Raw genomic sequence first — 17597 nt, forward strand, 5'->3', positions numbered from 1 at the left:
GGGATTTTCTTTTTTAATTTGGGCTTGTGCCCTTTTCTGATGTCCACTTTATGATAATATTTGCAAAGATTATTTTCCTACCCGTTGTTTAACTTTAGAAACTTCAGGAATGTCTTTTCCCAGAGGAAGGATGGTCTGGTGGTTAGGGCACTAGCCTAGCATTTGAGAGATCTGGGTTGATGTCCGTGTTCTGCCATACACTTCTTCTGTGACTTGGGCAAGTTACTTAACTTCTCAGTGCCTCAGTTCCCCATCTGTAAAATGGGGATAATAGCCCTTTCCAACTTCATAGGGAGGTTGTTCAGATAAAGATGGCAAGATGCTCAGACAATGTGGTCATAAGTACATTACTTAGACAGAATTTGTTGGAGGATCTCTTGGGGCTGTAACACCTTTAAATTAAGGGGCGAGGAAAAGGTTTTCAGCCTTTAACAAAGGCTTCCTTTATCCAAAATACTGTATTAGAAATATACATGTTAATAAAATAATTTTAAACAGTTAATTGCTCAACTTCCACTCCCTTGACTTGGCAATTTCACTAGTTTTCCAAGGCAGATAAGACATGAATTACTAATCTAAAAAACAAACCATGTGAGGGAGGGGGGTTAAAAATCTTTTCAGGACTTTTTTATATATCACAAAGAGGCACAAGCCCAATTTTTTCTGTTCCTTGAAGCTCTCCTTTGATGAAGCATCACAATAGAAGTGTAAAAGGAAAAAGCAGACACAGGATACTTGAATGAAGGGAAATACCAGTGTTAGATAGATTATTAAAATATATGTCCTTAACTGCAATACAGTGTCTAGGTTTTGTTTTCTCATAGCAAGAAAGCTATTATTCAGAGCAGAGCAACAAAAATGGGTATTATCCAGAACAGAGGAAAATTTGGCCCAGGTGATGGAAACACTGCTCAATGCAGCATGTAGTCAGCCAACAGATTTCACTGCCACAGGTCCTTGAGACAAATAATGCAACAGGATAACATGACTTTACAGCAGGCTAGCAACAACGTTGTGTAACATTTCAAAGTTATTTCCATTCAATTCTTTTTGTAATTCTTTTTGGAAAAGTTTTGAATTCTCATTCTCCCCCATAGTGCAACACAATTAATAATGTCCAGAGTTCCACCCCCACTCAACACATATCCTTTTTCCATTCAGTGACTCTTCTGAACGTCCCCAAACTTTGAAAAGTTACAGAGTTGCAAAGATAGTGTTTCCTTTTCCCAGAGTGTAACTTTTCAAAAGATGAGGAAGTCTGGAAAAGTTAGAGTGGAAAAATGGAATAAAGAAAGGAAAAAGCGGTAACCTCACGCCTGCCCTCCCCCCGAACTCTAGCCACAATCATTCTCTTGTGTTCAGTGGCAGAAAAGGATTAACAACAACAATTTCAATGTGAAAAGGAATTTTTTTGTTGAGTAATTTTCTGCAGAAAATAAACTAAAAAAGACATTTTGCCCTTGAAAACTTTTTTCAGTGAAACCCCATTTTTTAGCACGAAAATTTTGACCAGCTCTACAGCCTGGTAATAACATTTGTAGCCATGCAGGCTAAGATGACATGGGAAATCAAAGTTTATTCATCAGGGTGCAAACTAATTATCTGTGGAGGGTCACTAAGGAAGTTCCTGCGCCATCAGCAGAATTACATGATTGATTAGATTCATTGTAGGCTTGTGGGTAAATGGGATTTCTGGAAATGAATTGGGCTTTCTCTGACGTGTCAGGTACCAGCCACTACCTGAGTCTGGAGTCCAGTGCCAGTGGTCTGATTGGCAGAATTGCACCTGATGGTCCCTGTGTAGAATCAGTTAAAGGTTACTGAGTTAAGAGGGATCTACAATTTTAGCAGTAATAATTAACTAGTTAGTATTTAAATGACAAATCACCCAGTCAAACTCAGTCAAAACTCCATTGATTTTCATGGTAGTTTAGCCTGGGTAAAGGACTTCCGGATTTGGTACACTGTTTGTACAAAAAGATGATAAAGTATGCATGCGCTCACTACTGCGTTATTTACCTTCTGTTAGCTGTAAAGTGTTTTTGTACAAGTGTTTCAGTAAAGATTTCTCCTTTCTCCTGGAACATTACGTTAAAGGCACTTAGGAAAAAGTTAAAACTCATAGAACTTCTTATGGAAAAATCATTACCAGTTACTTAAAAACCACTGTAAAAATGAACAAAGTCTTCTGTCTGTGGAGGTAACTTGGCTGTTTAATTAAAGACACATCACCCCACAGCAAGTCATGTCTCCCTTAAGCAAATTAAAATCTAAAATCAGGTGAAATGAATACTTCATAAGTGACACTAGAGGTTTAGCGTATTGAATGTTTTAATGCTCCAAAGGTTTAAAAGAGCAAATCCTACACATCTACTTCCCTGAGCAGAAAAACTATACCTTGTTGCTTTATGATGTTGGAGTTAAAAATTCAGGCACCAAAAGGAATTTAGATTATATTCTGTGACAATCCGGTTCTCACCGGTTTGCTTGCCCCCACCACCCCTAAAGAACAGTTGGCTACTGAAAAATATACGTATAGAAAAAATAAAGGGGGCAAACCCAAAACGGAGTTAGAAATCCAATTCCGTTGTCTGAAATTCTGTAAATTCTTTAACAGTTTTTTAGTTGTTCTGACTCTGAGCCATCTTTCAAAATCAAGATGTTATAGAATGAGAGTCCCGGATTGTAAAGTTAAATGACCATTCTTTCCAATTGTGTGTGTTATCATTAGTCTTAGCACTCACAGGGCTAAATCCACTATTCTCCCCTGGCTCCCTTAACTTTATATCCCTGGTGACACAGATTGAAAGTTTCAACTAGATTAAATCCTGACTTCTTATTCATGCAACAAATAAATGAACTGCGAGGCTCTTGGGACTAAAAACATGATCCTAGACTATGAAGGGCTGAGCAAAATGTACCATTTTGATTTGCTACAACTGAAGGTATAAGCCTTTCCTAGTTTCATTAGCTCTGCCATAAAATATACACTTAGCCCTGCAGTAAGAAACATATATCTTACTAGTGCAAAATTCTCATTTGTTTCTTCTCTACTACTAAAGTTTTTGGAGAGGTAATAATAATAATAGTAATATTAGAAACTGATTATACATGAGGTAAAATTCTTAAGTTTCAGTTTAAAGCTTGGACATTACATAATACGATTAATAGAATTAAGGCTTTTACCTTAGAAGGGATGAAAGAAGCTAGTTATAAAATCTAATTTCCCCTCTAAAATGGCAGTGTGACCACAACAGCATTAAATGTAAGACCCCGACAGCAAGATGACACTGGCATGGCTTAAACTGTAAAACCAATTGTAAAAAAGATTTAGACTTGCTGTTTATAAATAAATGAGGGGAGGGGGGAATGAAGACGAGAAGATAGTCAGTGACATGCAGTGATTACATCTTAACCTTTACCATATGATTTCTCACAGCTATTGATTTCTGGAGTTGGGTTATTTAAGTAGGCTATCCTATCCATCAGCAGAAGGCGACTGTTCAGCCAAAGAATATAAGAGGGAACTTAAGTTAGAATCCAAACATCCCATTTTAAAAAAGATATTAAAAACAAAATCCCACTTCCTAATATTATTGGACACTAAAATGCAGTTCTTTACAATCAGACAGCATAAGAAGTTTGCTGTACTGTATAATATTTCATATTGCTCGATTGCAAAATGTTCCTGTCCCAATTTCCAGGAAAGTACCGTAAGTACATAAAAGCTCCTCTTAATACAATACAATAAGCTTAAAAGCAAAATTTTCCTTATTCAGAAACAATGACTTTGGGCACTATTTAAATATTTGCCCTTTTGCTGCTTGTAGAACATTTGGATTTCAACACATTATTTTGGGATTGTTATTACTGTCACATATTGATAGATGTTTAGACAGTTCACTTACTGCAGCGAATACCACTCATTTTTACCTTCCAATTTGAAGGAATCTATCCCTCTGCAACCCTCTAGCATAACTCATTACAGGGCAAATAAATCTAAAACCTCCCACAACAAATGACACCAAAATTTAATGGAACATGAAATCAAGTAAATGGAATTGAATACAGTAATTAGTTCATATTTTAATCTGCAGACCTGTTTATTATCCATCAACAGACTAACACTTAAATCTGTGCTACTCAGATGATTCACTTTGTTTTTAGGAAAAAGGTTTATAGATATGTCAAAGCAAATTAATCAGAGAAATTTGGGAAACAAAACACACCATTTAGAGCTTTAATATTGGACATTGCTGGGATATAGTTTGTTGTGTGTTATGACATTTATGGATATTTTATACTTTGTTTTTTACAGTATTGTACAAGTATTACTATATAGCCTTCTGGACAAGTGCTGAATTGTCCTGCATGGGTGCACTATAGGGGAACAAAGCATAGACACATCCTCCCCCACTACCATACAGCTGTGCAGGACCCAGGCACAATGCTGATGCTAATGGTCCCTGCTTACTAGGGGCAGGTTGGCTGGCTAGCAAGCCTAACTGGATGCCACAGAACCAAGAAGAGGGATCAGAGCCCCTCTCCCTCAGCATGCCTACTAGTGTCTGGTAGGAGATGCTGGAGGAACGCATGTTACACCTTTTTTTCCCAGCAGGTGTGCTATCCCGCATGGATAGCAGAGGCATTCTGCCTGTGTCTGTCCTACCCAGGTGTAAAGTCTCAGAACACCTCTGCTCAGGCTCTCTAGCTCTGCAGCCCTCTTCAGTTACTATTACAGGAGCGAAGGCACAAGCTGGCTCTTTAGCTACATAAGCTTAAATACTTAACCCAGTATGGTATAAACAGACTGTGCTAATTATTGCTTGCATTCTTCTCTGCTTCACACAATGATCCTATGCCTGAAAGAAGATTTTAGTCTCCTGAAGATGTTTAGATGGGAGGCGGCAGGCCTTCCTTTCCTATGCTCACTGCTGTCACTTATTTAATTCTCCTTTCCTGAGGAAAAATCTGTAGGCAGGAACATGTGCTCCAAGTTCTTCATGTGAATGGCAGAGCTGCATAGAGCTTTGTAGGTGGTGACAGGGATGAGGGATTCAAAGAAGGAAGTGACATTGAATCAGAGGGCCTGAAAAATGACTTTTTTTCCACACCCCTGAGCAACATGAGTTTTGCCGACCTAAGTGGTAGTGTACACATGGTCTTAGTCTGGGACTTCACTTGGGCCTGCACTATGGTAGCGCATCTATGGTGTTGTATTGCCATAGTGTAGATGCTTTCTACATCGACAGAAGGGTTTTTTCCATTGCTGTAGTTAATCCTCCTCTCCAAGAGACAGTAGCTAGGTCGATGGAAGAATTCTTCTGTCAACCTAGCTGCATCTCGACTGGGGGTTAGGTGAACCTAATTACGGTGCTTAGGGTGCAAAAATTTCCACGCCCCTGAGTGATGTAGCTATGTCAATCTAATTTTTAAGTGTACATCATGCCTTGATTTTGAGATCCTCTTTTAATGTTCATTGTACAATTAAATGCTTTAATCTGTGAGAAGTGTGTTGAGCCCACTTAATTACATACCAGATAAAGAATCAACTGCTTAACTGACTCATATTTCAAATCCTTTTATTCCTTATTCCACGTTGCTGGAAACAGTCAAACACATTCCTGATAGAATAATTTTATATATATTTTAAAAAGCTTCTGCTGTTTTCAAGACCTTTAAGCATTACAATTCTCAATTATCTGCCCAGAGTCCACTGTGAAGTGATAATTAGGTGCTAAAAGGTAACCAGATTACTGTAGAGATCTCTCTTGACATCCTTTAACACCTAATTAGGCCACACATTAGAAATCCCTAGTGGTGTTCAGACCCTAATACATTTTAAAACAGTTTGGCATTACTGGGTTCTGTCTTCACAATTTTGCACCATCCTGTTGCTGTCAAGCTTGCCCTAAGTCTTTGCCCACTTGTATGTTGTCTTGACTAGAAAAATAGATGTGTCTGGACCATGTGGTAAGAACACACATTTTTCCCTAGCGTGTAAAGCACCCTCATACCACATTCAGTGGGAGTCCAAGCAGCTCAGGACTTGTCTACACTTAAAAGGCTGCCGCAGCACAGCTGCGGCGCTTCAGTGAAAATGCTACCTCGTGTGGGTACTCCACCTCCCCGAGAGGCGGTAGCTATGTTGACAGGAGAAGCCCTCCTGTTGACATAGCACTGTCTACACCGGGAGTTGATATAACTGGATTTTCCACATCGCTGAGTGATGTAGTTACACTGACATAAATTGCTAATGCAGACCAATCCTTAGGCCTTGTCTAGACTTGAAAGGTTTGCTATTATATGCTGGTCTATGCTTCTAGCATAGATGCAGTTTATACCAGCAAGAGTCCTTTTGTCAGTATAGCTTTGATCAGTTCCCTGAGCAAAATAGACTATACGGGCAAATGGACTTTTTGCCAGTATAACTGCATCTACAGTAGGGCTCTTGCTGGCATAGCTATGTTAGCAAAAAAAAAAAAAAAAAAAATCACACTAATAACCAGTACAGATACACCAGCAAAACATCTTTACACAACATTCAAGTGTAAATCAGGTCTTAGACTGTAAACTCCTTGGGACAATGTCAGTCTTTGTTCTGTGGTTGTACGGCACCTAGCACAATGGGTGGGCCTGATCCATGCCTAGGGCTCTTAGGTGCTACTGCAATACAGACAATAATAATCAGCAGCTCTCTACATCAGGCCCTGGAGGTCCGGAGAAATTTTGCACACAAAAAAAAAAAAATCATCTCCTCATTGTCACACAGATTCAACTCTGTGAGTGTTAGTGATGGTGGAAAATATTTTAAAAATGTCCTTAACACACTAGGGATTTTCAAACTTTTCCCTAGCACTGATGCAGCTGAGGAAGGGTGCATGTAGATTTGAGAATCACACCTGTATCCAATTTATACTAAAACTCTCACCACGTCTACCAGCACTGCTAGACCAATGGTGGGAAAGATGCTCATAAACTATTAGTACAAACAAGGTGCAAAAGGACTTGAAATTCATGGCAAATAGTTAATTCCTTTATATGGGCTCAAATGCACCAATTCTGGCGCCAGTCCTGCACCCTGATTCTCGGAGGAGTCGCAATGAGTTCACTGGGATTGCATTTGGGCACAATGGAATGCTCTTGACGATGGGGTCCTAGACTTGCATTTATTTTCTCTTAGCTGACGTGTTTTGCAAATATTTTAAGAAGTGCATTTTCTATTTATACTTGTACTGTATTTTTCTTTATTCTTTCTCCTTTGACCAATATTATCCTATCACTATAGTGACAGCTATGGGCAGTAGCAGGCCTGAAAGCATAGGTTACTCCATAAAGTCAGCTAGCAATTAACTAGTGTATCATTTCCTTAGTATTACTGCTGGGAATTGTAAACATTGTAAGTAACCCTTCCCAGACCGGAGAGCTTATCTAAAATGACCCTGTTGTTAAAAGTGGAGCTTGTTGGATGGAATTATACTCTCCAGGCCAAATTCAGCTGTGGTATGAAAGCTGTTTCTTTGCTGAGGAGTTGTACCAACTCTATACAACAGGGTCCATTTGGCCCTCTGTTTTGTATTATGGGTACAGCATAGCATGTGGGAATGTGACGCGGCTATTCAGTAATAGATATTTTACATAGAGATGGACCAAGTCCAAGCAAAGCCAGCTCCAGGCACTTCCAAATCTCAAAAGGTTCAGCCCCATGTCTATTTTCTGTCATTCATAATGACTGACAGTGGTCACCACTTTTGCCAGCAGTTTTCTTCTTTTACTTGGGAAAGAGGTGTTGTATCCGTTGGCAAATATTGGCTTTAATGGTGACCTATGTACTAAGACAGACATAACAGGACGACCCTGTTCCAAAGCTAAAAAAAACTTCTGGACCCTTGGCCATTCCTTCCATGCCCTTTCAGTTCACCTCCCTCCGTTTCACGTGTTGTTTTCTGGTTCTCATACTCATTAATGCTGGTTGTTTTTTTAACCTGTCAGAAGTGCTCTTTATTTGTTGGTTCTCTCTCCAACTGCTCCATCTCCCAAGTCCCACCTAATTTACTTTTCCTCTCTCATCTGTCAGCTGTGCTCTGTCCTCCAGCTCTCTCTTATTTTGTCAAAGATGCTGTTGATTTTTTTTTTAACCACCTTTTTTTGCTTTTGCTGCATGGTATTAAATATTGGGGCTGCAGTGCTGTACGTTTTCACCTTTCATTACAATCTATACTCTGTGTGACTTTTACTTCAACACAAAAAAATTATGGCTGATATATTTCTAATCCATCAATCTCTCCTGTGACTTTCTGAAACAATGCTGATATGCCAAATCGAATACAGGGCTATATTTCAGCCGTATTTCTTGTTTCTTTGTTAAAGCAAACTATTTTGTATTGAATATCGCTCTTACTATTTAGATGTGATTAGCAAAGCAAGGGTCGTATTTATTAAAACACTCAATGTTCACTTACGAGTTAAACATTAGATCCAATGTACGTGTCCATCTATCACAGAATTTAAACAAGGCATCCACTAGTCAGTTATGTAAGACATGAATAATTTTATGAAAACACTGCCGCTGACTATATTATACATCTACATAGCTTTATACAAAACAAAGCAAATGATTACCATCAATTATAATAACATCATTTGACAAGCCTGCAATTAATCTGCTGCTCTTCAGATAACTGTTGTTGCACAATGCCAAAGAAAATGCCATGCATTCATTGACTCATCACCAGAGTCTATGATAGATGGTACAGATGGTAATGTGATTATTCATCTTCAACAAAATAAATAAGTGCTTTGTTGCTGGAAACTATTCCTTTTGGTCTTCTAAAAGAATGACAACAGGGTACTCGAGATGTCTTTGAAGGTAACTCTAATATACCCGTAGTGAGATGCAGTTCTTCTGAAGCATTATTTTAATTATTTACTTGGAATTTGTAGCGTGCTAGGTGCTTCACAGACAGGAAGCAAGCTCATGGGAGATGGGTACAGCCAGGAGTGGTGAAAGCTTCCTAAAAGTGGGGGGAACCCCTGCCCTGCCCCTCGCTCACTCCTCTCCGTCGCCTCCCCGCCATCTGTCACCCTTACAGCCTGGTAAAAAGTGATGGGACTACTGCCCCCTGTTCCGGCGCCCCTGAGTACAACAAAAAATAAGGATGGGAGACTAAAACTCTTGTATCCCTTCTGTATACAAAGCGCCTGAATGATTGTCCCCTTTGAGCTCAGTCCTGCCCATAGTCTGTCAGCATCAGCATGTATCCTGAAAAACTTGCTACCAATGCATGTACCCCTAAACTGCTGAAGGCGTTGTCTACACTAGCACTTTTGTTGGTAAAACTTTTGTCACTCAGGAGTGTGAAAAAACACCCTCACCCTCCAACCGACATAAGTTACACCAACAGAAGGGCCGATGAGGACAGCACTATGTCGGCACTACCGCCACTTGTTGGGGGTAGTTTAATTATGCCAACAGGAGAGCTCTCTCCAGTCGGCATAGAGCAGCTGCATGGGAGACCTTACAACAACACAGCTGCATTGGTATAGCTGTGCTGCTGTAAGGTCTCTAGTGTAGACATAGCCTGAGAGACTGATGAGAACCATGTATCAGAGGGCAGGATTACTACTTTACAGTATCCGCTTTGCCCGCTATTATTTTGTCTCTAAATCAGGTCCTGATACTGCAAAGATATAGCTTGTGTGGTTAACTCTCTGTCCCTTGAGCAGGCCCACTGACTTCAATGGGACTATTCACCATGTGTAAAGTTAAGCTCTGCATATTCTTCACAGGATTATGGTGTACAGTAGAAAATGTTGGACAATGGTAAGCAATAAAGGTAGAATTTCTTTAGAAACAACTACCACCTTCAATATTACTTTCTGGTTAATATTAGAATTTGATAATTAGTTTTGACTTTTCTTAGGAATATGATGGACTAACCTAATGATACTTGTCATGGATAACCACCAGAGTTGAAAGTAAGCCGGTATGGTGTACCGGCAAGAGCCAGTGCCGGACTGGCCCGGCTTCTCCAGCGGTGATTTAAAGGGCCCAGGGCTCCAGCTGCTGCAGGGAGCCCCGGGCCCTTTAAATCACTGCCGGAGGTCCGGCGGCGCTTTAAAGGGCCCGGGGCTCCCCACAGCGGCCGGAGTCTCTGGCCCTTTAAATCACTGCTGGAGCCCTGCCGCCGCTACCCCAGCAGCAGCAGGGCTCCAGCAGGGATTGAAAAGCCCTGGGCTCCCTGCAGTGGCAGGAGCACCAGGCCCTTAAATCTCCGCACGAGCCTGGCTGCCGCTACCCCAGCCCTATTCTGAGCCCTGCTGCCCCGGGGTAGCAGCGGCAGGGCTCCTGCGGTGATTTAAAGGGCCCGGGGCTCCCAGCCGCCTCTGCAGCTGGTAACTCCAGGGTGATGTAAAGGTCCTGGGTCTCCCAGCCACAGCTGGAGCCCCAGAGCCTTTCAATCTGGAAAGGCCCACCTCTTCTGGCTGAGGCCACGCCCGCTCAGGACTCCGGCGTACTGGTAAGTCCTTTAAATTACTTTCACCCCTGATAACCACACAGATGGCAAATGTACTGCATTCAGATTCTTTTTCTGTAATTGAAACTATGACTCTGAACGGTAAAAATCTGAGTGTTTCATGTTCTACCCTGCATTTTGTCTGGGTCTAATTTACAGGAAGCTTTTACGGTCTTTATGCTGCTGATTGTAAAATTTATTTTTCTGTTTTAAAGAATGAAAAATATTGTGCTGCAATTTCAGAATGTTCTTGGATAGCTAGTTAATATTCTATTCAAATTCCTTTGAAAATCCCAATTTAAGAAAGGTAGGTGCCCCAAACCCATTGAAATTCAATGAGATTTAAGCACTGAAGGTGAAATCCTGGCCCTAGTAAGCTACTGGGAGTTTTGCCATTGACTTCAATAACCCAGAATTTCATCCCTAATTTCCTTAGTCTCCTTGAAAACCCCAGCCTGAAAAAACAAATCCCCAGCTGTAATTTGGTTATTTCAATATGTGAGTAGCATATATCTAAAACAACAATCCCTATGTTGCCCCCCACACCTGGCAGTGAACATGCTGTGTTTGATATGATACACATGTATTACAATGCACAATTTAAAAAAAATTCCCTTCTTTTCGAAAAGAAGATAGGTTTTCATGAGCAGCAATTAGTTTGACGCTACCCTTAGGCAGAAATGGAGAGCAGGTATTTCATACGGGTTCATTTTAAACTCCAAGTACATTGACGTACCTCCCCAGAAAAAGCTTGTCCGTTAAGTAGATGTTCTGATCCCTGGCTATCTTCACTTCCAAAGTGTAACCGGATCTCTTCCAAGCGATGACTGTATGTCATGGGCCCTCCAGAGATGTTCACCAAATGCTCTTTGTCTAACCGTAGAGAAACATGTCTCCCTGTATTATACATTGTCCCACTGACCTAAACAAAATGAATAAACAATATAAAATTAAGTTTTTCTAAACCAGTGGTGAGTCCTAGAAAATAATGATACAGACTTCGAGCTTTTTCTACTTCAACACCTTCAGATTAATCCAACCATAAATCTTTAAAAAGATCAGAGATTAAATACCCAACTGAAGGATGTATTTCAAGTTCTGCTTTTAAATATTATACTTTATATTCAAATATTTTGCTAAATCCCTATGTACATATTTTAGCCACAGGCATGTGGTTAACACAATGAATGTGATTATTATACCTCTAAATAAGTATATATGTGAAAATATTCTTTATACGAGACCTGAATAATGACTTCATTACAGAATTTCTGCACTGAAAAAGGGGAACATTTCAACTGCTGTATAAATAATTCACAGTATATTTAAACAAATCAGAAATTTAACTCATTTTTTCTTACTGAAAAATTTATAAGAAAATTGTCTCAAAGCAGAGATGCCACAAAAGCCTTCTGCTCCCATTGGAATCAATGGTAAAACCTGCATTGATCTCTGTTATAAGGCTCCATATTTTGACAAGAATGTTCTGTATTTTATGTTCCAGATACATTAGTTATATCGATACAGAATTAATCTTTGTTAGTTCTTATGTCCCATCTTCTTTTAAAATTAATCTTTATTTTATTAAAAAAGAATGGAAAGATATGCTTTGTTTGTAAAATAAAATATAAACAAAAGTGACCTTAAAGTAACAACCCAGTTAGTATACAATGGAAGGAAAAGAAATTTAGTGCAGAAAAGTGTTTAATTTTAAAGAATGAAAAATATACTGTAAAATTATTAATTATATGAAAAATAGTGTAAGAACAGCCTTTAATTTATGCTATTGTAGGGAAAAACACATTTGTTTGAGTGCAGAATGGGACTGAGGCTTACTTCCTAAAATTCTGCAGGGATGCAAACAGTACATTTAAATAACATTAATTAATATTAATTAGAAGGAAGTGTAGCAATGGTATGCTTTGCTGCACTTTAATTTAAAATTAAAGGCTTGACAATTATGTATTATATCCTATAGTACATTGGTACTGTAGTAATTAACATAGCTGCAGTGACATTTTATCTTTAATACTAATTACTGTTTAAATGACCTGTTTTGTTGCACAGTATGCTGTAAAGTTACATTACACAAACTGTGCGACAGAACTAAATGGGTAAGATAAAATAGTTTCTGTTTTTTTTATTTTGATACAGGTGTTCTACATTTATTTGGTGTTATTTCAATTTAGAATGGGGAAGAAAATACATTTCTCATGTAAAGCAGTAAACGTGAATACTGCAATTTATTTCACATTCAACATGATTGGAATTTTTAATATATGCCCTCTAGTTTTCTGGTTTAACTTTAGCATGTACAGTAATTAAATATCAAGTTTAGTTTAATATTTGGAAGCAGGTCAATTTTACTGAATCCAGTTACAGTACACTGCTTATGAATGACATAAAATTGCTAATCACAAGTAATGTGTAGTTTCAAATACAAATGGTGGGGAAAATTGTTTAAAGTCATTTTGCTGGGTCTCTATTTTGGAAATTCACACTTCATTGAACATTCAGTTAGTTTTAGTAACTACAAAATATTCACAATCCATTTTCTTACTCTGCTTAATACAAATCTTAAATTAGGTTACCACCATTCTCTTTCTCAAGGTAAAAATGCCTCAAATAATTCTCTATAGTATATATGCAAAAAAGTAAGCTGGCCAGACTCCTGAAAAGGGATCATATTCTTTTGCCCTCTCTCTACCTCCTTTCAAAAATGCAGCACTTATAATGAGGCCACATTGTGAGTGCTTGGAATAGAAGTCCTCTATGCACACCACAGGTACAGCGTACCAGTAGCACAGCAAGCCTCTCTCATTACACGCTCCAGTGTGCCTCTGTTCTGACTTGGAGGGACCAACACTTAAGTAAGGAAACTGCTGCATGGACACATACACAGAAACATTATAGTTGTCAGGAACGATAGAATTGGAGACCTGCAACTCCAAATACACATGCTCCTGCCACTTGAACTACTAAGGATGTCAGGCCCCTATCCTTACTGGGCCCACAAACAAGAGGGAGACATGACCAGATATACTAAGCTAGTGTGTTACAATGGAATACTTTTATGTTGAGCATTTATACTGCGGTAGCACTTACAGGCAGTGGGTAACATTTCCAAAACGCCCATGTGGCAGGAGCCTATATCAGATTTTCAAAAGTGACTAAGGCACTTTGGAACCTTAGTCTCAGTGGGATTAGGTTCCTTAAATCCCTTTTGAAAATGGTGAGTAGGCTCCTAAATGAGACTTAGAACAAAAAATTACCCCCAAAAAATTACCCCCCAGGTTGAACCAAAAGTCCCCAGACCTATTTAATCCCTGTCCTCTTTCTTGAGAGTGCTGCAATTACTCTTAACTTTCAAAGTGAGTTTTTGATGCAGGCACTTGCCCACCAGCTATTGGACAGGGAGAGAGAGAGAATTTATGTTCAACCTGGAACACATCTGAATAAGTGATTGGGAGGTTAAAAAAAATCCATATGTCCCCTTTCCCTCTCCCAATTAACCACTGTACAATAGGCCATGGTTTTGTCACGGAAACCTCCACAGAATTGGTGGCTGGTTGCAAAATCTGAAGCTAGCCATAGGAATGTCTGGCTGAAGCTGTTCGAGGAGAGAGAGGCTGATGGTATCTGCCATCTTATGCTGCAGAAATGAGTTCTACATATAGGATGTGGAGTTCTACATATAGGATAGAATTTCTAGTGTACACACAGACAAACAGAAAAATTAAAATAACCCCTACTGCTAAAATGGCAAGTTAAGGACAGGACTGATGCAGATGAGTCAGCAATAACCAGTTGCATATATTTATCATATTTTGGCCCATTTGTATGAGGTGAACAAATCAAATCAGTAATTAATAAACAGGAACAGGACTGAGGTTATGTTTGAAACCGTTAATGAGCATTTGTAGCCTCCAGTTCTGTTTACACCTAAAGTGTGAAGTATGTAAAATAGTCTTGCAGAAGGGTCATTTTGCTTGCTTAAAACAGACTTATCTTAAAACTCATTTCAACATTCTGCCTACATAGGGTTGCTACAAAGAATGAGTATCTTTTTTTTTTTTTTAAAGCTTATATTTATCATTTTGGTAATAATGAAAATATTGCCTTTCATCAGGTGAGACATCTGTCTGGACATCCTTTCCCACAACATTTTAAAGACAGGCTTTTGAAATATACTTAGGATAGAACATCCCCCCCCCATTTCATTTTGACATGGACCACAGCATAGAAAAGTCTGGGGTACAGAGGGAAGGGGTGGGGGCTTTGAGGCATCTTCTCAAATGTGAGGGTCTCGAGCTAGGTTGTAAATCAAAATGGCCAAAAAATTCATCCTCTCAATAATTTGCATATATGATGTCAGAAACTGGGAATGGGCAAACAGGGGATGGATCATTTGATGATTACCTGTTCTGCTCATTCCCCTGAAGCACCAGGCACTGGCCACTGCGGAAGACAGAATACTGGGCTAGATGGACCTTTGGTCTGACCCATTATGGCTGTTCTTATGGATCAAAAGGGCTTGTGTCAGTTGGCTGATGCTTCAGAGGAATACTCAGAGTAGTTCATAATGACTCTGAAGAAACCAATAAAGATAGCTTCTTGTATGGTCAACCTATAAAGATTCTTATTAATAAGTGTAATAGACCATAAAATCATTTAAAACCTCTGCAGATTAAAAAGACTCTAAATTTGCACTGAAATGATAATTTTCTTCATTGCTGATCATTCTGTGAAATAAAAAAAAACCCTCTGTCCACAAGTAATACTCTGTAGGTGTTACATCCTTTAAAATGTGTATTGTATGTATATATAATATGCACTATGACACAAATGTACTTTGAGAACAATAATTTCTGTTTGTAGTATTTAGTATAGTTGGGAATATTGCCAAGTGATACTGTTCTATTGACATTAGAATTTAGTTTATATTGTAGATTAAAACAGAATTTAAGCAAAGACCATTATTAGCATAAACATCATTTTTTAATTTAGGTTTCATATCTCAATACTCTGCGGTGTAATGGGTTTGTAATGTCCGTAAAGAAGACTGTAGATATAAAGAAGAGGAAATCTACTTAGTTTGTGCTGTGTTTTCAGCAGAATTTGGCTATGATAAAAAAAGGTTCTAATCTCATTTACTATGAATTTGAAGTCTAGGAAATGAAGGAGCTCAGCAACTGTTGAGATTCAGCCTTTAAACAGTGAGTGACTGTAAAAGCTGACTGGCTCATTTTAGCACTTCACACACTGAGCTATTGTTTTGTGGAAGGCAAAGTCACATGCATTACTAAATTCACAACCAAGTTACACTAATAACGTAAGACACACGTTTTCCCCCCACAGGACGGAGAAAAGTGACACATCTTAGCGTGAGAGACAAGGTAGGCGAGATAAAATCTTTTATTGGACCAAATTCTCTTGGTGAGAGACGCAAGCTTTTCTAGCTTACACAGAGTTCTTCTTCGGGTCTGGGAAATGTAGTCAGAGTGTAACAGCTAAATACAAGGTGGAACAGATTGTGTAGCATAAGTAGTTAACACATATTTCAAGGGGTCATTCAAGGTGAAGTGGCAGCCTGTTAAGACCTCTCCAGTCATAGGGAGGAAAAAAAAAAAGATGAGGGGATTTTAATGGAGTGTAGATTGTTGTAATAAGCCATAAATTCCGTGTCTCTATTCAGTCCATGATTTTTAGTATCTAACAAAATTATGAATTTAAGCTCCCAGGCTTATCTTTTGGACATGTTGTGCAGTTTCCTTTGAGGATGATGACAGGGATCAAATATAGAGTGACTACTTTTTGTGATCTGTTCCATCTTGTACACCTCCCAGACCTGAAGAAAAACTCTCTGCAAGCTCAAAAGCCCATCTCTCACCAACAGAAGTTGGTTCAACAAAAGACACCACTTTGTCCCTCTAATATCTTGGGACCAACACTGCATACAACGTGAGATAACATTATATCTCTCGCAACTGCAGTCATGGCCTTGGTGTTACTTCATGGCATATTATAGAACAACCTTATTTTATTTTGTGCTTTCCTATTTGACTTCAACAGAGTTGTATAAAAATACATATGTACTAATTGCCCTTAGGAAAGAAGAGTACCGCTTCCTCAATGGAAAGAATACCTGCATCTGTCATATGTCCTTTGTATAAGTCTATAATAAATAAAAAAATCAATAGGAAGCTGGCAAAAAAAATCTAACTCCAATAACTTCAAAGTTAAAGATAAAACCACATTTTCAATTCACCTCATTTCATTTAGATATTGCAAAGTGTTTCCCTACAGGCATAATTTTACATGTGATAAAATCCTCAGGAACAATGGAGCATATCTAGGGGACCTTAATTGTGGAATATCCCAGCTTTGATCAGTTTTAATTAAATTATTAACATTTTCCTGATAGAGTTATTTTTTATTTAATCTCATTCAATTTAATTCTTGCTTCACGGAGCTTTGTGCACATAATACCTCTATTTATCTTGATGCAACACAGTAGTGTTAGCACATGCTGCCATTTTATATTGCATTTGTAAATAAAGCTTTAATACACGTACAGCATCTGTGTAGTCACAAAAGGTCCAAATCCTGCTCTTAGTTATAAGCGTGCAGCACAAATGAAGTCAGTGGAGATACATAAGTAGTAAATGATTAGCATTTGATCCACAGTTGTAGCTAAAGTTTTGACAGATCTTTATGGCCGTTACAGAAAAATTCAATAAATATTTTGCTATCTTTATCTCGCTGTACAACTTTTCTTCCCAATGGTTCCATGATTTAGCAGTTTTGAAAGTGTTTCTTCCTTATTCTAGGGGCATGGGAGTTGGGCTGAGCACAGCTGAGGGGAACATGCCTGAGAAAGGCACCAGCATGGAGCGCTCCTGCTAAACCCCTCACTAGGTGGCGGTGGGAGCAAGGAAGTGAGACCTGGTTGGCAGCAGCCACAGTTACCACAGCTCAATAGTGGAGCCTGCCTGGGATGTGTGCGAGGCTGCAGAAAGGAGCTCGGGGCAATGGGTGGAGGGTGGCAGAGGGGACTCCTGGGGGGACTGGGGAGGTTGG

General features: G+C 39.0%; 1 protein-coding gene across 1 annotated transcript in view; it reads right to left on the bottom strand.

The window, feature by feature from the left end:
• Nucleotides 1–17597, bottom strand: part of CA10 (carbonic anhydrase 10) — a 338024-nt gene that overhangs the window by 47084 nt on the left and 273343 nt on the right. Inside the window, exon 4 of the mRNA XM_065416142.1 lies at nt 11254–11439. Coding sequence (XP_065272214.1) covers nt 11254–11439 — 186 coding nt within the window. The remainder of the gene's footprint in view (nt 1–11253; nt 11440–17597) is intronic.

Source organism: Emys orbicularis, chromosome 13, assembly GCF_028017835.1.
Source record: "Emys orbicularis isolate rEmyOrb1 chromosome 13, rEmyOrb1.hap1, whole genome shotgun sequence".
Taxonomy (NCBI): domain Eukaryota; kingdom Metazoa; phylum Chordata; order Testudines; family Emydidae; genus Emys; species Emys orbicularis.